Source organism: Sus scrofa, chromosome 6, assembly GCF_054392235.1.
Source record: "Sus scrofa isolate SSC_HxYL_T2T_F1_AM1 chromosome 6, Sscrofa_HxYL_maternal_Yorkshire_Landrace_v2.0, whole genome shotgun sequence".
In the NCBI taxonomy this organism is placed as follows: Eukaryota; Metazoa; Chordata; class Mammalia; order Artiodactyla; family Suidae; genus Sus; species Sus scrofa.
The window spans coordinates 167860411-167873753 of record NC_139388.1 but is presented as its reverse complement, the minus strand read 5'-3'; the positions used below and the strand labels follow the sequence as shown (position 1 = coordinate 167873753).

General features: G+C 56.2%; 1 protein-coding gene across 11 annotated transcripts in view; it reads left to right on the top strand.

The window, feature by feature from the left end:
• SLC5A9 (solute carrier family 5 member 9) overlaps positions 1-12874 on the top strand; it is a 100394-nt gene extending 87520 nt beyond the window's left edge. For 5 of the 11 annotated variants that reach the window (XM_084959079.1, XM_084959078.1, XM_084959080.1 and 2 more), the window contains 10 exons: positions 739-844; positions 1664-1744; positions 2051-2256; positions 2436-2571; positions 3195-3302; positions 4561-4711; positions 6510-6678; positions 8095-8310; positions 10452-10611; positions 11348-12874. In XM_084959079.1, the coding sequence (XP_084815205.1) occupies positions 739-844; positions 1664-1744; positions 2051-2256; positions 2436-2571; positions 3195-3302; positions 4561-4711; positions 6510-6678; positions 8095-8310; positions 10452-10611; positions 11348-11556 (1542 nt within the window). In that variant the 3' untranslated portion in view covers positions 11557-12874. Of the gene's footprint in view, positions 1-738; positions 845-1663; positions 1745-2050; positions 2257-2435; positions 2572-3194; positions 3303-4560; positions 4712-6509; positions 6679-7201; positions 8311-10451; positions 10612-11347 lie in introns of all 11 variants that reach the window. The other 6 variants (XR_014805179.1, XR_014805181.1, XR_014805182.1 and 3 more) reach the window with 4 other exon arrangements.
• Positions 12875-13343: the final 469 nt, after the last annotated feature.

The following is a 13343-nucleotide window of genomic DNA, read 5'->3' as shown; positions in this document are numbered from 1 at the left end:
AAACTCAGAAGACAAACCCAGGTCAAATGACTTGCCCAGGTCCACACTGAGCACTAGCTCTGGGGCTGGAACTAATGTTTGGGTCCTGGGGCCCAGTCTGAGCCTCCTGTGACTCTGTCATGCTGTAGCCCCTGTCATGGGTCATAAAACACTCACGGAAAGGGACCAGCAGGTGTGCCCTGAAAGAACCATTCATTCACTAGGCCCAGGGCTGGCAAAATGGTATAGTCTCTTGTTCCACCGATGCTTGTAAACACCCCTAAGTCAGCTTGGGCAAAGGCCGTGACCCCAAGTCCTCCAACAAGTCCAAGCACGTGGGGACCCAGGACCCGTGTCCTCGGCACTAGGGCTCCTGCCCATCAGTTCCCATGGGCCCATCTGGCAGCTGAGTGGGCCCGTGCTCCTTCAGGGAGCAGTCAGGGACCCTCTGAGGTCCTGGCCTCTCCCCAGGGGCTTCTTCCTCTCCAGCCCCAGCTCCTGCCTCCCGTCCTCAGTGTGTCCCTTGGCCCCGTCACCCAGCACACGACCCTGTCTGTGGCATGGCTCTCAGGTCCAGGTTCTCCTCTGCTGTGCAACCCCCATGGCTCCTCAGTGGCTCAAGACCAAGCCCATCCTCTGAGTGTGGCACATGCTGTGAGGGCTGAGGGGCCCTGGTACCGTTGAGGGGGAAGGTTACATACCCTAGTGGCACACAGGGGGCCTCGGGTGACCTGGACTCCTGGGCCCCGGTCCCTGCAGACCGACCTCTTCTCTGGAGCCCTCTTCATCCAGATGGCCCTGGGCTGGAACCTTTACCTCTCCACGGCGATCCTGCTGGTGGTAACAGCCGTCTACACCATCACAGGTAGGGCTGCGGGGAGATCTGTGGATGCAGGCTCTGGAAGCAGAGGCTGAGATGGGCGAGGATGACAGGGACACAAAGGCTAGGACTGGAGGAGACAGGTCCAGAGAGGGCAGAGTGAAGACTGGCAGGTGGGTGAGGATGAGAAACAGGAGGGACACGGAGAGAGGCAGGCGGAGATGCAGAATCGGAGGGAGAGGAGGAACGACTCAGTGCCACAGAGAAAGGGGAGTCAGAAAAGGCGGAAACGGGAGGAAACAGAGCAGCCGGAGAGACCCTGGGAGAGGAGAGATGCCAGGAGATGCGGAGAATGACCCCCAACAGGGAATAGGGTGGTGGATGGGGGGCCGTCACCAGGACGAGAGTTGCGACAGGCTGCTCTAGACAAGAGCCACAAGCCTGCCTTCTGCCTCCTCCAGAGCCCCTCAAGCGGGCCTGGGCACCTGTCACAGCGCAGGGCAGACTGACTCCTGGTGGGGGCACCTGGAAAGATGAGGGGCGGTTTAAATAGGTGTTGAGTTGGGGTTGAGGGGAAGGGGTCTCCCGAGGAGCTAATGGGACAGCAAAGGAAAGAACTCGGGACAGCATAGAACACCCGCCAGAGGCCGCGGGGGACAGAAAGAGCGAGCCCTGAGGGCTTGTGACCAGCCCATCTGCCAGGCGGGCCAGAGAGAGCATGAGGTAGGGACCAGAGCAGCAGCCAGAGGTCCCCTGCTGAGGGCTCCGTGTCTTCTCTGGTCTCCCCGTACGGCCAAGCCCAGGGCGGGCGCCCCGCCAGGAACCCCCTGCTGGTGTTGACGGGCCCTCTCCTTGGGTCCGCAGGGGGCCTCATGGCCGTCATCTACACAGACGCCCTGCAAACGGTGATCATGGTGGGGGGAGCCCTGGTCCTCATGTTTCTGGGTAAGGAAGCAGCTTGACTACACCCCACCCTCTTCTCTAAGCTCTTCTCCGATCTGTCTGGCTGTCACCTCCGTAGTTTGACAAGAAGGTTCCAGAGCACAGAGCCATGTCCCCCCTTGCAGGCCAGGGATCCCGAGGAGCAGGATTCTCACCTGCACACCAGGGGCCTGAACCCCACATCCCTCTCTCATCCCCAAGTCCTATACCAGCCCCAAGCCCAGGGGACCCACACACGACTGGGATCTTGGGGCGGGGGGGTGACAGGCCCAGTGGGGCTATTTCACTCACCGTGGTCTCTCCACATAGGCTTTCAGGAGGTGGGCTGGTACCCAGGCCTGGAGCAGCGGTACCAGCAGGCCATCCCTAATGTCACTGTTCCCAATACCACCTGTCACCTCCCCCGGCCTGACGCCTTCCACATGCTCCGGGACCCTGTGAATGGGGACATCCCGTGGCCGGGCCTCATTTTCGGGCTCACGGTGCTGGCCACCTGGTGCTGGTGCACGGACCAGGTGATGCCCGGCCCACCACCAACGGGGGTGGCTCCTGCGGGCCAGCCGGGTGTGTGGCTGCGCGGCGGGCTGGGGAGGGGTGGGCGCAGGTGTGGGGAACCGTCCGTGGCCACACGGGGCTCGCCTGTGCTGAGCTGAGCCGGCCTGAGCGCAGGCTTCCGATGGCGCTGCCTTTTCAGGTCATTGTGCAGAGGTCTCTCTCCGCCAAGAGTCTGTCCCACGCCAAGGGAGGCTCTGTGCTGGGGGGCTACCTGAAGGTCCTGCCCATGTTCTTCATCGTCATGCCTGGCATGATCAGCCGGGCCCTGTACCCAGGTAAGAGCCGGCCTCCTTCCGGGCAAGAGCGGGTCCCAACCTTTCTATTAAGAACACGGAGCAGTTACGGGAGGCTTTGTGGGCCAGGCAGAGACTGTGTTTCGGTAGAAGAAATTTGTGTCTGTCATTTTTTAACTCCTGGAAAAAAAAAAAAAAAAGGAGTTCCCTGGTGGCCTAGCGGGTTAAAGATCCAGTGTCATCCCTGCTGTGGCTCAAATCACTACTGTGGCACGGGTTCAGTCCCTGGCCTGGGAACTTCTGCATGCCATGGGCATGATCGAAAAAGATAAAAATCAAAAAGAAAATAACCCCCTGCATTCTCTTTATAAGACAAAGACCAATTCAGGTCTTTTGGGTGCCTTATAAGGCTATTTGCCTTTTATGAAAATACAAGGCCTAAACCCCGAAAGACTCTGTCAGGCTTTGCAGAGTAGTATGTGGCTGAGATGTATATCAGAGGCCACTAAATCATAGTACCCAACACCTCTGCCCTTTGACCCTCTAGATGCTGGCCCCTGCCAGAGTCCCCAATGAACGCTTTCCCTGGAGGGTCAGAGAGCAGGTGTGGGGCCCCCTGGAGAAGGCACGAGATGATTGGTCTAACTGCCTCATTTCTCCTGCAGATGAGGTGGGCTGTGTGGACCCTGACGTCTGCCAAAGAATCTGTGGAGCCCGTGTGGGGTGTTCCAACATCGCCTACCCCAGGCTGGTCATGGGTCTCATGCCCGTGGGTGAGTCCCTGGGGGTTGGCAGTCGTGTTTCTAGATGCTTCATCATCAGAATAGCATAAACTTCAGATATCAGTGGCCCCACCCTCCCCAGCTTCAGGTGGAAAACAGGCCCAGAAAGGGTCAGGTCTGATCCAAAGATCACACACCTAGTTCCTGAAGAACCAGGAAACAAATCCAGGGCTTCTGACTGTAGAAAACAGTATGGAAGTTTCTCAAAAAACTAAAAATAGGACTACCATATGACCTGGCAATTCCGCTCCTGGCTACATATCTGAAAAAAACAAAAACACTAATTTGAAAAGATACACACACCTCAATGTTCATAGCAGGATTATTTATAATCGCCAAGACATGGAAGCAACCTAAGTGTCCATCCACAGATGAATGGATAAAGAAGATTAGTATAGATGTCTATACAATGGAATACTACTCAGCCATAAAAAAGAATGACAATTTTCCCATTTGCAGCAACATGGATGGACCTAGAGGTTATCATACTAAGTGAAGTCAGACAAAGACAAATACTATATGCTATCACTTACATGTGGAATCTAAAAAATACAACAAACTAGTGAATGTAACGAAAAAGAAGCAGATTCAAAGTTATAGGGAACAACCTAATAGTTCCCAGTGAGAGGCGCAGGGGCCTGGGAGGTACAAACTGCTGGTATAAGATAGGCTCAAATGTGTATTGTCCGAGACAGGGAATATAGCCAATATCTTGTTGTAACTGAGTGGAAAATAACCTTTTAAAATTAGATTAAAATTAATCAATTGACTAATTAAAACCTAAAAAAAATCTCAAGGCTTCTGCCTCCCAAGCTGAGGCTTCAGCCTGGCACCACGGTATCAATGAGAAAGGTACAAAACACTGAAAAACACACTCAATTATTAAGTCATCCACCTCTCCTTCAGGCCCCACGAACCAAGTATCTGCAAGGGTTAAAACTCAGACTGAGGTGTCAAGGCTACAGGGAACTTTGAAGATCACCCGGTCTTCATCCCTTAATGGTGCAGATGAGGGAAAAGGCTCAGGAAGGGCAGAGGACTCAGCCAAAGCTGCAGAGAAAGGCAGAGGCAGAGCGTGGCCAAACCCAGCCTCTCGATCTATGGGTCTCCTGGAGTCCTGGGTGGGAGCCTCACTCAGTGCCTCCACTCACTACCCCTCCCCTAACCTCCTGACTTTGCTGGACCCTGCAGTCTCCATGGGTGCGGGCCAAGCCAGCCAGCTGTCCACAGAGACCTCATCTCCCCCCAGGTCTGCGGGGCCTGATGGTTGCCGTGATCATGGCCGCCCTCATGAGCTCACTCACCTCCATCTTCAACAGCAGCAGCACCCTGTTCACCATTGACGTGTGGCAGCGCTTCCGCAAGAAGGCGACAGAGCAGGAGCTGATGGTGGTGGGCAGGTGCGCTGGCCCATCCTTCCGGGGCACCCCTGCCCTATAGGCAGAGCCCTCTCCCCTCTCCCCACTGCCCTGGGTGACCCCAGGAGATGTGGCTGGGTCAAGGTCTGCCCCGGCAGGGAGAGCAGCTGGGTCCCGGGGCCAGGTTTCTCTATGACCTCAGATAAGTTCCACCCCAGCTCTGGACCACACCTTCCCATCCAGAATGAGGAGGATAAAATCTCTCCCTTGCCTGTTGGATTTTACCTTGAAACTGATCAAGTAGGTAAATGAGAGAAGCTGACAGAACATTTAACCAGTGAAAGTTGGACCGTATAGATGTGAGGAAGTTAGCGGGCAGCTCACCCCCAATCTCTTCCAGCCCATCACGGGCTGGCTGTCATCCCAGATAAACAGAAAGACTATTCATTGACTCCATCAGACCCGCCCTAAGCATCCATCCATCCTGCATCTTTGCACAGGGGACACAGGGGCAACGTCTACGGTCCCACCCTGAGAGTTGCACCAGTTTAATGAGAAAGGCAGAGATACAGGTGATGCGGTGAGGGACCTGCATGAGTGGAGGTGTTCATGGGAAGGTTGTCTTCAAAGGGTGCTTAGCTTTGAACACGAAGCTGAAAATTTCAAACTTTATCTCGTAGGCATCCATTGTATGTTTTTCAATATATGCCTGGGTGGCTCGTTTTTCTTTGTCTCCATAGGCTGAGGATTTCTCATTTACATGAGGTGGAGAGGCCCTTTCTGAAGTCTTTGCTTCATAATTTAAGGCTCCGTCATGCAGGCTTCTGGACTGTGTTCCTCCTTCCCTTTGGTAGATGGTACTTGAGTTCAGATAACTTCCTTTTTCCGCCTCCCTGCCTTCGCGCTCACTGTCGTTTCCATCATTATGCCTTCTGCGCATGGCTGCCTCGTGCGTTCCTGCTGCCCACTCCTCTGTGTGCCCCGGCTGCCCACAGGGACTGACCATGGAAGGATCTGAATGCAGGGCAAATCGCACAGGGGCAGGGGCTGGGGAGGGAACGGCATGGAGCCATTTGGTAGCTGCTGCTCTAGTGGGGCCTGAGAGAGAGAGAGTGGGAGGGAAAGGAGAGGAGAGGACAGGTGTGCAGAGTCCTTTGCTGTCTTGGCTCAGGTAACTGCCCAGTTTTAGCGCCACGTCTTTCATCAACCAGCGGGGTCTGGGCGCCATCTCCTGGCCATATGCATTATTGTCTATAAAACATTCAGGAAAGTTTTTCAACTTTTTCACACACCTGCAAAATCATACAAGGAGCCTTGAGGACTTGAGCCCGAGCCAGGCGAAGTGGAGGGGGGCGGGAGGAATCAGGAGGAGAAAGTGGGGTTCCTCCCCTGAGCAAATGCCAGTGTAAGGGGAAGAAGGTTAGCGCTGGAGGAGCCTAGAGAAGCCTCTGGAGGCTGGAGCTGTCCTGCAAAGGGGGCTAAGCCGCACAGGGTTTGGATGTGAAAGAGAACGAAAGGCATCCTGAGCCAAGACCAGAGGCCATTTACTGGGGTGGGCCGTGAAGGAGAAAGGTACGGACTTCTTCCTGAAGAGCAGGTGGGCTTCATGACCGCAAAGACATCTCATTTCATATTCTGGCTCTCGTGGATTCTGTAATTCAGCTATTTTGGGGGTTTAGGAGTCTAAACTCCCAGAATATTTGCATTCTTGGGCTTCTAACATTCTCCAGTTCAGTTCATAGCCCTCCTTTCCCTCTTCCTGGTTCCTGGGCAGCACCTTCACCCACCCCCCGCCATGCCATGCCGCCATCACAGTGCCCGGTGCCCTCCCTTCCTGCAGAGTGTTTGTGGTGCTCCTGGCCGTCATCAGCATCCTCTGGATCCCCGTCATCCAACGCTCCAACAGCGGGCAGCTCTTCATCTACATCCAGTCCATCACCAGCTACCTGGCCCCGCCCATCACCGCCCTCTTCCTGCTGGCCATCTTCTGCAAGAGGGTCACAGAGCCTGTGAGTTGAGCAGGGCACCTGTCTCTCCCAGAACATCAGGGGGTCGGGAGAGCTAGTCTGTCCCTAAGCCGGTCTCTCTCTGTGTCCTTGGGCTCACAGATTGCCCCCGCCGGGCTTCCATCTCCCCGTCCACAGCATCAGGTCTGGAGTTATTCATTCACTCGACAAACATCAATCAGTCCTATTCTGGAGGCTCTGGGGAGGCAATGGTTTACACATCACGTGGGTCTGCTATCACTGGGCCAGCGGGAGGAAAGATGACTCAATCAGCCATAATAGCAAAGCACGATGGCTGTCAGGAGAGCAAAGAGCAGGAGCAGCTGACCCTGGGATGCCTGGGAGGGGGTCAGGAAGTGAGATCTGAGCCGAGACCCGAAGGCTTAATGGGAGAGGGAAGAGTTTTGAGGCACAGTGTGTGTGTGTGTGTGTGTGAGAGAGAGAGAGAGAGAGAGAGAGAGAGAGAGAGAGACAGCCCAGGCACTCTGGGAGATGTATAGCATCTGTCCCATCCCTGGCACTACAGGGGTCCACCTGTTGGCAAAACAACAGCAAAGAGGATGATGAAACAACGTGTGAACTTACAGGGGCGCCTGTCCTTGCTCCATTCATCAAACTGCCCTGAAACCCGACAGACCCTGGGAGGTTCCAGGACGGGAGCCTTGGTCACTCCCCAGGACAGCTAGAAAAGGCAGGCCCTGGTCTGCTGGCTGTACCTTGGGGCGATGACAGATGTCACGGACACGACTGCACGGGGGCCACGTGACCGCCCAGGGTCCCGGCAAAGGAGCCCACAGAAACCCGCCCCCCGGGAGCGGCTGAGCCCGGCCTCTGCTGGGTCTACTGCTGCTGCTAACCAGGGTGCACAGCAGGACTCAGGGGAATTCCGGAGGTTTCTATCCATTCCAGGATTTTTGAAATCTGGCCAGTAACTCATTTTGCAAAGTAGACGTTGTCCGACCTTTCTATGTGGGGAGCGGGTCTAAGGTTAGGATCCAGCAGTGCCATAAAGAAAAGATGGGAGGTGCCAGGTATTTTCTTTAAAAAATGGGCAAGGAAGAGCTCGAAGGCTGACTTCTGAGTTATCGTAGCAGAAAGTTGGGGAGGAAGATCCTGGTTTTCCCTGCCGATTCCGTTCTGGCTGAATAAGCGTCGATGCTTCGTCGTTATTCATTAGCTCCTTACTGCACATAGTGAGGTCGAGTCCCCGCTTGAGCCACTGCTCTGCCACGGAGCCTAGTTTGTCTGACTTGGAGCCGGGACGTTTCCAACACACCAGCCTGCCTGCCTTCAAGACTCAGCCTCAGCAGCCAGGGGGCACCCACTCGGGCAGATGTGCAGACCCTGACGCAAACCCAGGCCTTTCGCGTCCCAGGAGCTCCCACCTGGCTGCATCCCCGGTCCGCCTTCTCTCCGCAGGGCGCCTTCTGGGGCCTCCTATTCGGCCTGGCGGTGGGGGTTCTGCGCATGGTCCTGGAGTTCTGCTTCCCAGCCCCAGCCTGCGGGGAGGCGGACCGGAGGCCGGCCGTGCTGAAGGACTTCCACTACCTCTACTTTGCCCTCCTCCTCTGCGGGCTCACCGCCCTCGTCATCGTCGCCGTCAGCCTCTGCACGACCCCCATCCCCGAGGAAAAGGCAAGTGCATGTGCTGAGGATGAGCCCCCCCACCAATGCTCCCTGACCCCGGTGCCTGGAACGCGCCACCCGTGAGTTTTCTGACCAAGACGAGTGGTCCCTGCCCGTGACTGTCCCTGGGGAGCAGGGATGGGGGGAGGAGGGAGACCCCAACACCAACAGTTACTCCACCCGGAGAAAGTGCAGAAGGACCCAGCTCACAGGGAGAGGCTGAGACCAGAAGAAGGGAAAGGGGGGGCTCCCGGAGGCGGCCCCTTTGAGTCAGACCTTGAAGAAACAGGTGTATGAGCAGAGAAACTGTCTAGCTGAGTTTGAGCTCAGTTGGTAGCCTCACCCCTCCCTTGCTGATGGATTTGCCAGTCCTCAGACATGGATGCCCCGCCTTTTGAAAGGGTTTTTTCTTTAGCGCAAAAGGGCGTTCGTTTGCTCAGGCTGCCGTGACAAAGTGCAGCAGACTCGGGGCCTGAACAGCAGACACTGATTTCATCGCACTTCTGGAGGCCAGATGTCAAGGTGTCAACAGAGTCCCTTCCTTTGAAGCCTCTGTCCCGGGCTCGTAGAGGGCCGTCTTCTCCCTGTCTTCACCTGTTCTTTCCCCTGGGCCTCCCTGGGCCCTAATCACCTCTTCTAAGCCCTGGATTCAGGCCTCCTCCCAAGACCTCATTCAACCTAAAGGCCTCTTTAAAGAGCCTTGCTCCAAATACAGTTACATTCTGAAGTTTGGGGTGGCGGGGCGGGGTGGGGGGGCGGTAAGACTTCAACATACAAATCTGGGCGGGGGGGCCAGTATTCTGCCCGAAACAGAGCCCAGGCAAGAAGCTGGTCCCTGAAACATTGGGTGGAAGTAACAACACCCCTTACCTTTAGAGTTCGCAAACCAACCAATACCCTCGGTGTCACGAATTCCTACAAACAAGCAGGCTATCTGCAGAGGAGCCAAAAGGCTGACCTCCCCAGAGGCTCGCTCTGGACCTCATCTCCTCCTGCTGCTTGACCCTTCAACTTCCCCTTTGTCCTCTGTCTCACTCCCACGGTGAAGTCCTTCCCAGTTAAAAATCCCCTCCCTGGCTGCTGTTCTCCCTTAGGTACCGTTGTCTCCCTCTCTGATCCTCAGAAGCAAACTTTGCAAAGAATGTCTCCACCCCCAGTCTCCACTTTGTTCTCATCTTCTTCTCAACCCACCACAGTCTGGCTGGCGTCCCCCTGGCATTGCTCACACCAAGATCCCCAACAATCTTGCTGCGAAAAATCAATGTCACTTCCCCATCATTATCTTAAGTGAATTCTGAGGAGAACCAGACACTACGGCCCACCTCCTATACCCTAGAGCCCTCTCTCCCTCTCACTGTATTTAAAAAAATTTTTTTTTTTTTCAATTCATTCACCCCTTGACAGGCACTTAGGATGTTTCCTTGTCTCGGCTTTTGTGAATAAAGCTACAGTGGACATGGGAGTAGCAGCTATCTCTTTGATAGATTAATTTCAGTTTTGGGGATATAGATCTGGAAGTGGGGTGACTGGATCACATGGTAATTCTCCTTTCATTTCTTGAGGAAGCTCCCTACTGGTTTTTATAGTAAATGTACCCATTTACTTCCCACCACCGTTCTCACTGTATGTTCTCTACCCATCTTCAGGGGATTTTCTTCCTGTCCCTTAAATGTCATTGTCCCTTATCACTTCCGCAGCCTGCTCCTGGCTGGACCCCATCAGTTCACTCGAGAGATCTTTCCGAAGCCCAGAACTTAGCCTCTTTCCTCTGCCTCCAGTGTGGACTCCCCACCGCCTGTAGTTCCCTTTGGCATCCGCTCCTCAGCCTGCCTTTAGGGGCCGTTGCTGTGAGGCGCTTGCCCTCCCGTCCAGCCACGCTTCTCCCATCACAAGCTCCAGTGAGGGCAGGGCCGGGGCTGACTGGCTCTCTTCTCCAGCCCCTCACGAGCCTTGCTTGGAGAGCGGGCAGGGTGTTCAGATTTTCCAAGGACGAGCCGTCGAGCCATCGGGGCTCAGGGCCAGGCCTCCTCCGCCAGCCCTGTGCACCTTCCTCATTCTCTGCTCTGCGTCCCCTGCAGAGGCTGTGCTCTCTTTCTACAGCCGGACTTCCCTCCAAAGGCACCTGAGCAGAGACTTTTCTTTCCCTCCAGCTGGCTCGCCTGACGTGGTGGACGCGGCACCAGCCCTCCTTGGAGCTGGAGAAGGAGGCCCAGGAGAACACAGCAGGGACAGCGGCCGTGCCGTCCGGCGAGGGCCCTGCAGAAGCTGGAGGGGCAGGCGACCCCAGCCAGGGCCTGGAGCAGCTTGGAGGTAGGCTGAGAGCACCCGGGGAGGGGGGGCACAGCTCCTAGAAGCAGTGGGGTCAGACCCCAGGTCATGGGTTCCCAAAGCCCTAGCAGGTGTCACAGGGGCTGGGGTCTCCAAGGGAGTCCCCAAAATATCACCTCTCCTAGTAAGGGAGATGGGAACCAAGAATGACCCCCCCCATTACGGATGACGTGTAGGAGAAAAATGTGGTCCATAGCATGGGGACCTTTTGTTTGTTCCATTTTTTGGTCTTCCTGCTCCATCATGTTTTTTAAAAAATTTTATTATAGTTGATTTACACTGTTCTGTCTATTTTTGCTGTACAGCGAAGTGACCCAGTTATACACACACATATATATATATACACCCTGATACTGAGCCCCGGGGTCCTCACCGCCTCATTCGGGGCCTGTGCCCCCCTCCTTGCTCTGAACAGAATGAACAGCCTTATCCACACCCCCTGCCCAACCCTCTGCCCTCCCCACCCCCCTTCCCTTAGCGCCCTGCCCCCTGCACCATGGGGCCGCTCCTGCTGGAGGATGGTTTGGGGGCTGGGCGCCCAGCCTGCGGCTGGCACCAGGCTGGGCTGACTGTTGGCCCCTCCCCCTTCTGTGCACCCCCTTCCCTTCTTGGGTTTCCCACCATCTCCCCCCTCAACCCCCGTTCTCTCCTCATCCCCTTTCTCCAACCCGGCCTTGCCGCTCCCCGGCTCTCCTCCCCTCTGGCTCCTGCCCCTCAGCCCCACGCAGGTCCTGGGGACAGCTGCTCTGGGGCTGGCTGTGTGGGCTCTCGGGGACCCCGGAACAAGCGCTGAGCCCCGCCGAGCAGGCCGCCCTGGAGCAGAAGCTGAGCAGCATTGAGGAGCAGCCTCTCTGGAGAAGCGTCTGCGACATCAACGCCGTGCTCCTGCTGGCCGTCAACATCTTCCTCTGGGGCTACTTTGCGTGACTCCAAAGCCGGGACAAACTCGACAGCCAGGCCTGGCCGGCCAGAGACACGCTTTCCCTCCACCTCGCTGTCCAAACTGAGACCCCAGAGACCAGACTGCAGGACCCCGGTACGGTCCCCAGCCAGGCCGCACATGGACGGGGGAGCCTTGAGGCCCAGAGAGGGCCCTGGGCCTTCCGGGGGCCACACTGCAGGACTCGCCCTTGGTCCCCTGGCTCCAGCTCTCTCCACCATAGGACCTTTCACGCCTACCTCAAAACACCGCTTCCGCCTCCTGGCGGGTCTGTTCAGGTGGTTTTACTTTACCAGCATCGTGAGGTGAAAAAAGTAGAAGCTACAAGAAGAGGCAAGAAAGCTGCAGAAATCCTCGTGCCTCTGCTCACCGGTGTCCCTTCCCCACCCGCCTTCTCCCTCCTCCACTCTCTGGCTCCCGAGCCCGGCCATCGATTTCCAGACGGAATCGCCCAAGGAGGGCTTGTCCTCGTCTTGGCGGCTCAGCGGTGGGGGCTGTCAGAGCAGAAGGCAGGAGGGGCCCGGTGGAGGGTGAGCACAAGGGCCGGGCGCTCTCGGATCTGCCTCTTCTCCCCTCAAATCTAAATACACAAGTCTCAGGCCTTGAGGAACGTGGAGACCAGCTGGAGAGACATGACTTGTTGGAGTCAAGAGGAATCAAGACGGGCCGCCCTGTGCCAGGAGCCGCCCGGTTGAGAAGCCCCCGCAGCTGGGCCCATGCCCACCTCTTGCTCTGCCTGCCCGGCAACCACCTACCCTAGGACACACCACCACCTCGCCTGGGTGTCTCTCCACCCAGGAAGCTGCCCCGTGCCCACGACGGGGTGGAGGCCCCACCCCCTCTCCCGCATCCTCTGGACCCGCTTCTGTGTAGCCACGGATCCCTGTGCTGTAAGGTGTTCCTCCTTGATCAGATGGAGCCTGCCGGGGGCCGGGGACCAAGGGTTGTGACTTGGCACCCAGAACGTAACAGGCATGGCTTTAGCAACAGTAAATGTTGGATGAGCACTTCTCCAGGGTCCTGGTAGGCTTTGCACTGGAGGGTCCTGAGCCAGCTAGTGAGGAAGAATCTCCTTCAGCTGGAGTTTACACGCCGAGTCTCAGTTGTCTAGACCACCTCCCCGTCCCGTTGCCAAAGGCACCTTGAGAATGTCCCTTCCTTTCCCAGCTCTCCATCTGGGCCGTCGCTGTTCTCATGGGAGCCTCTTTAATGCTGCCTTCGAGCCTCACTTTCTACTGATCGCTCATCGTAATTAAATACAAAGAAAATTCTTGTTGGGGGGTTAAATACAACTAAGTCTATGAATAATAGTTCCTGTTGCTGCTGCCTCCACATTTCTGTGGCCACCAACCTCTCCTCATCTGTGTCACCTCACGTGGCTGTGCTCTTCTCACTGTCCCCAGGGCCCTTTACTGGGAACTCAGCTGTTTTTTTCCCCCCGTTATCTACACAAGGCATTTGTGTACAGCCAATTATGCTGAATATTTGGGGAGGGAAAAACTGTAAACCACAGAAGCACAATTGAAAATTAAATATGAAATGTCCCTATTTCCCAGAGCCCGTCAGCTGCCTGCCAGGAGAACTTCCCAGGGGTCTCTGTGCCCAGCCTCCCACTGCCTGCTGTGGTCCCCAGCCCCCTCTCCCTGCAGCTTTCTCAGGTGCACCTCTCCTTTGTCTCCTGGGGGCCTCGTTGCTCTTCGGTTTCTTATGCTGAGATTTCTCCCAGGCTCCAGACCTATCTGCTCTAACCCAAGGCCATCAAACAGCAGGAATG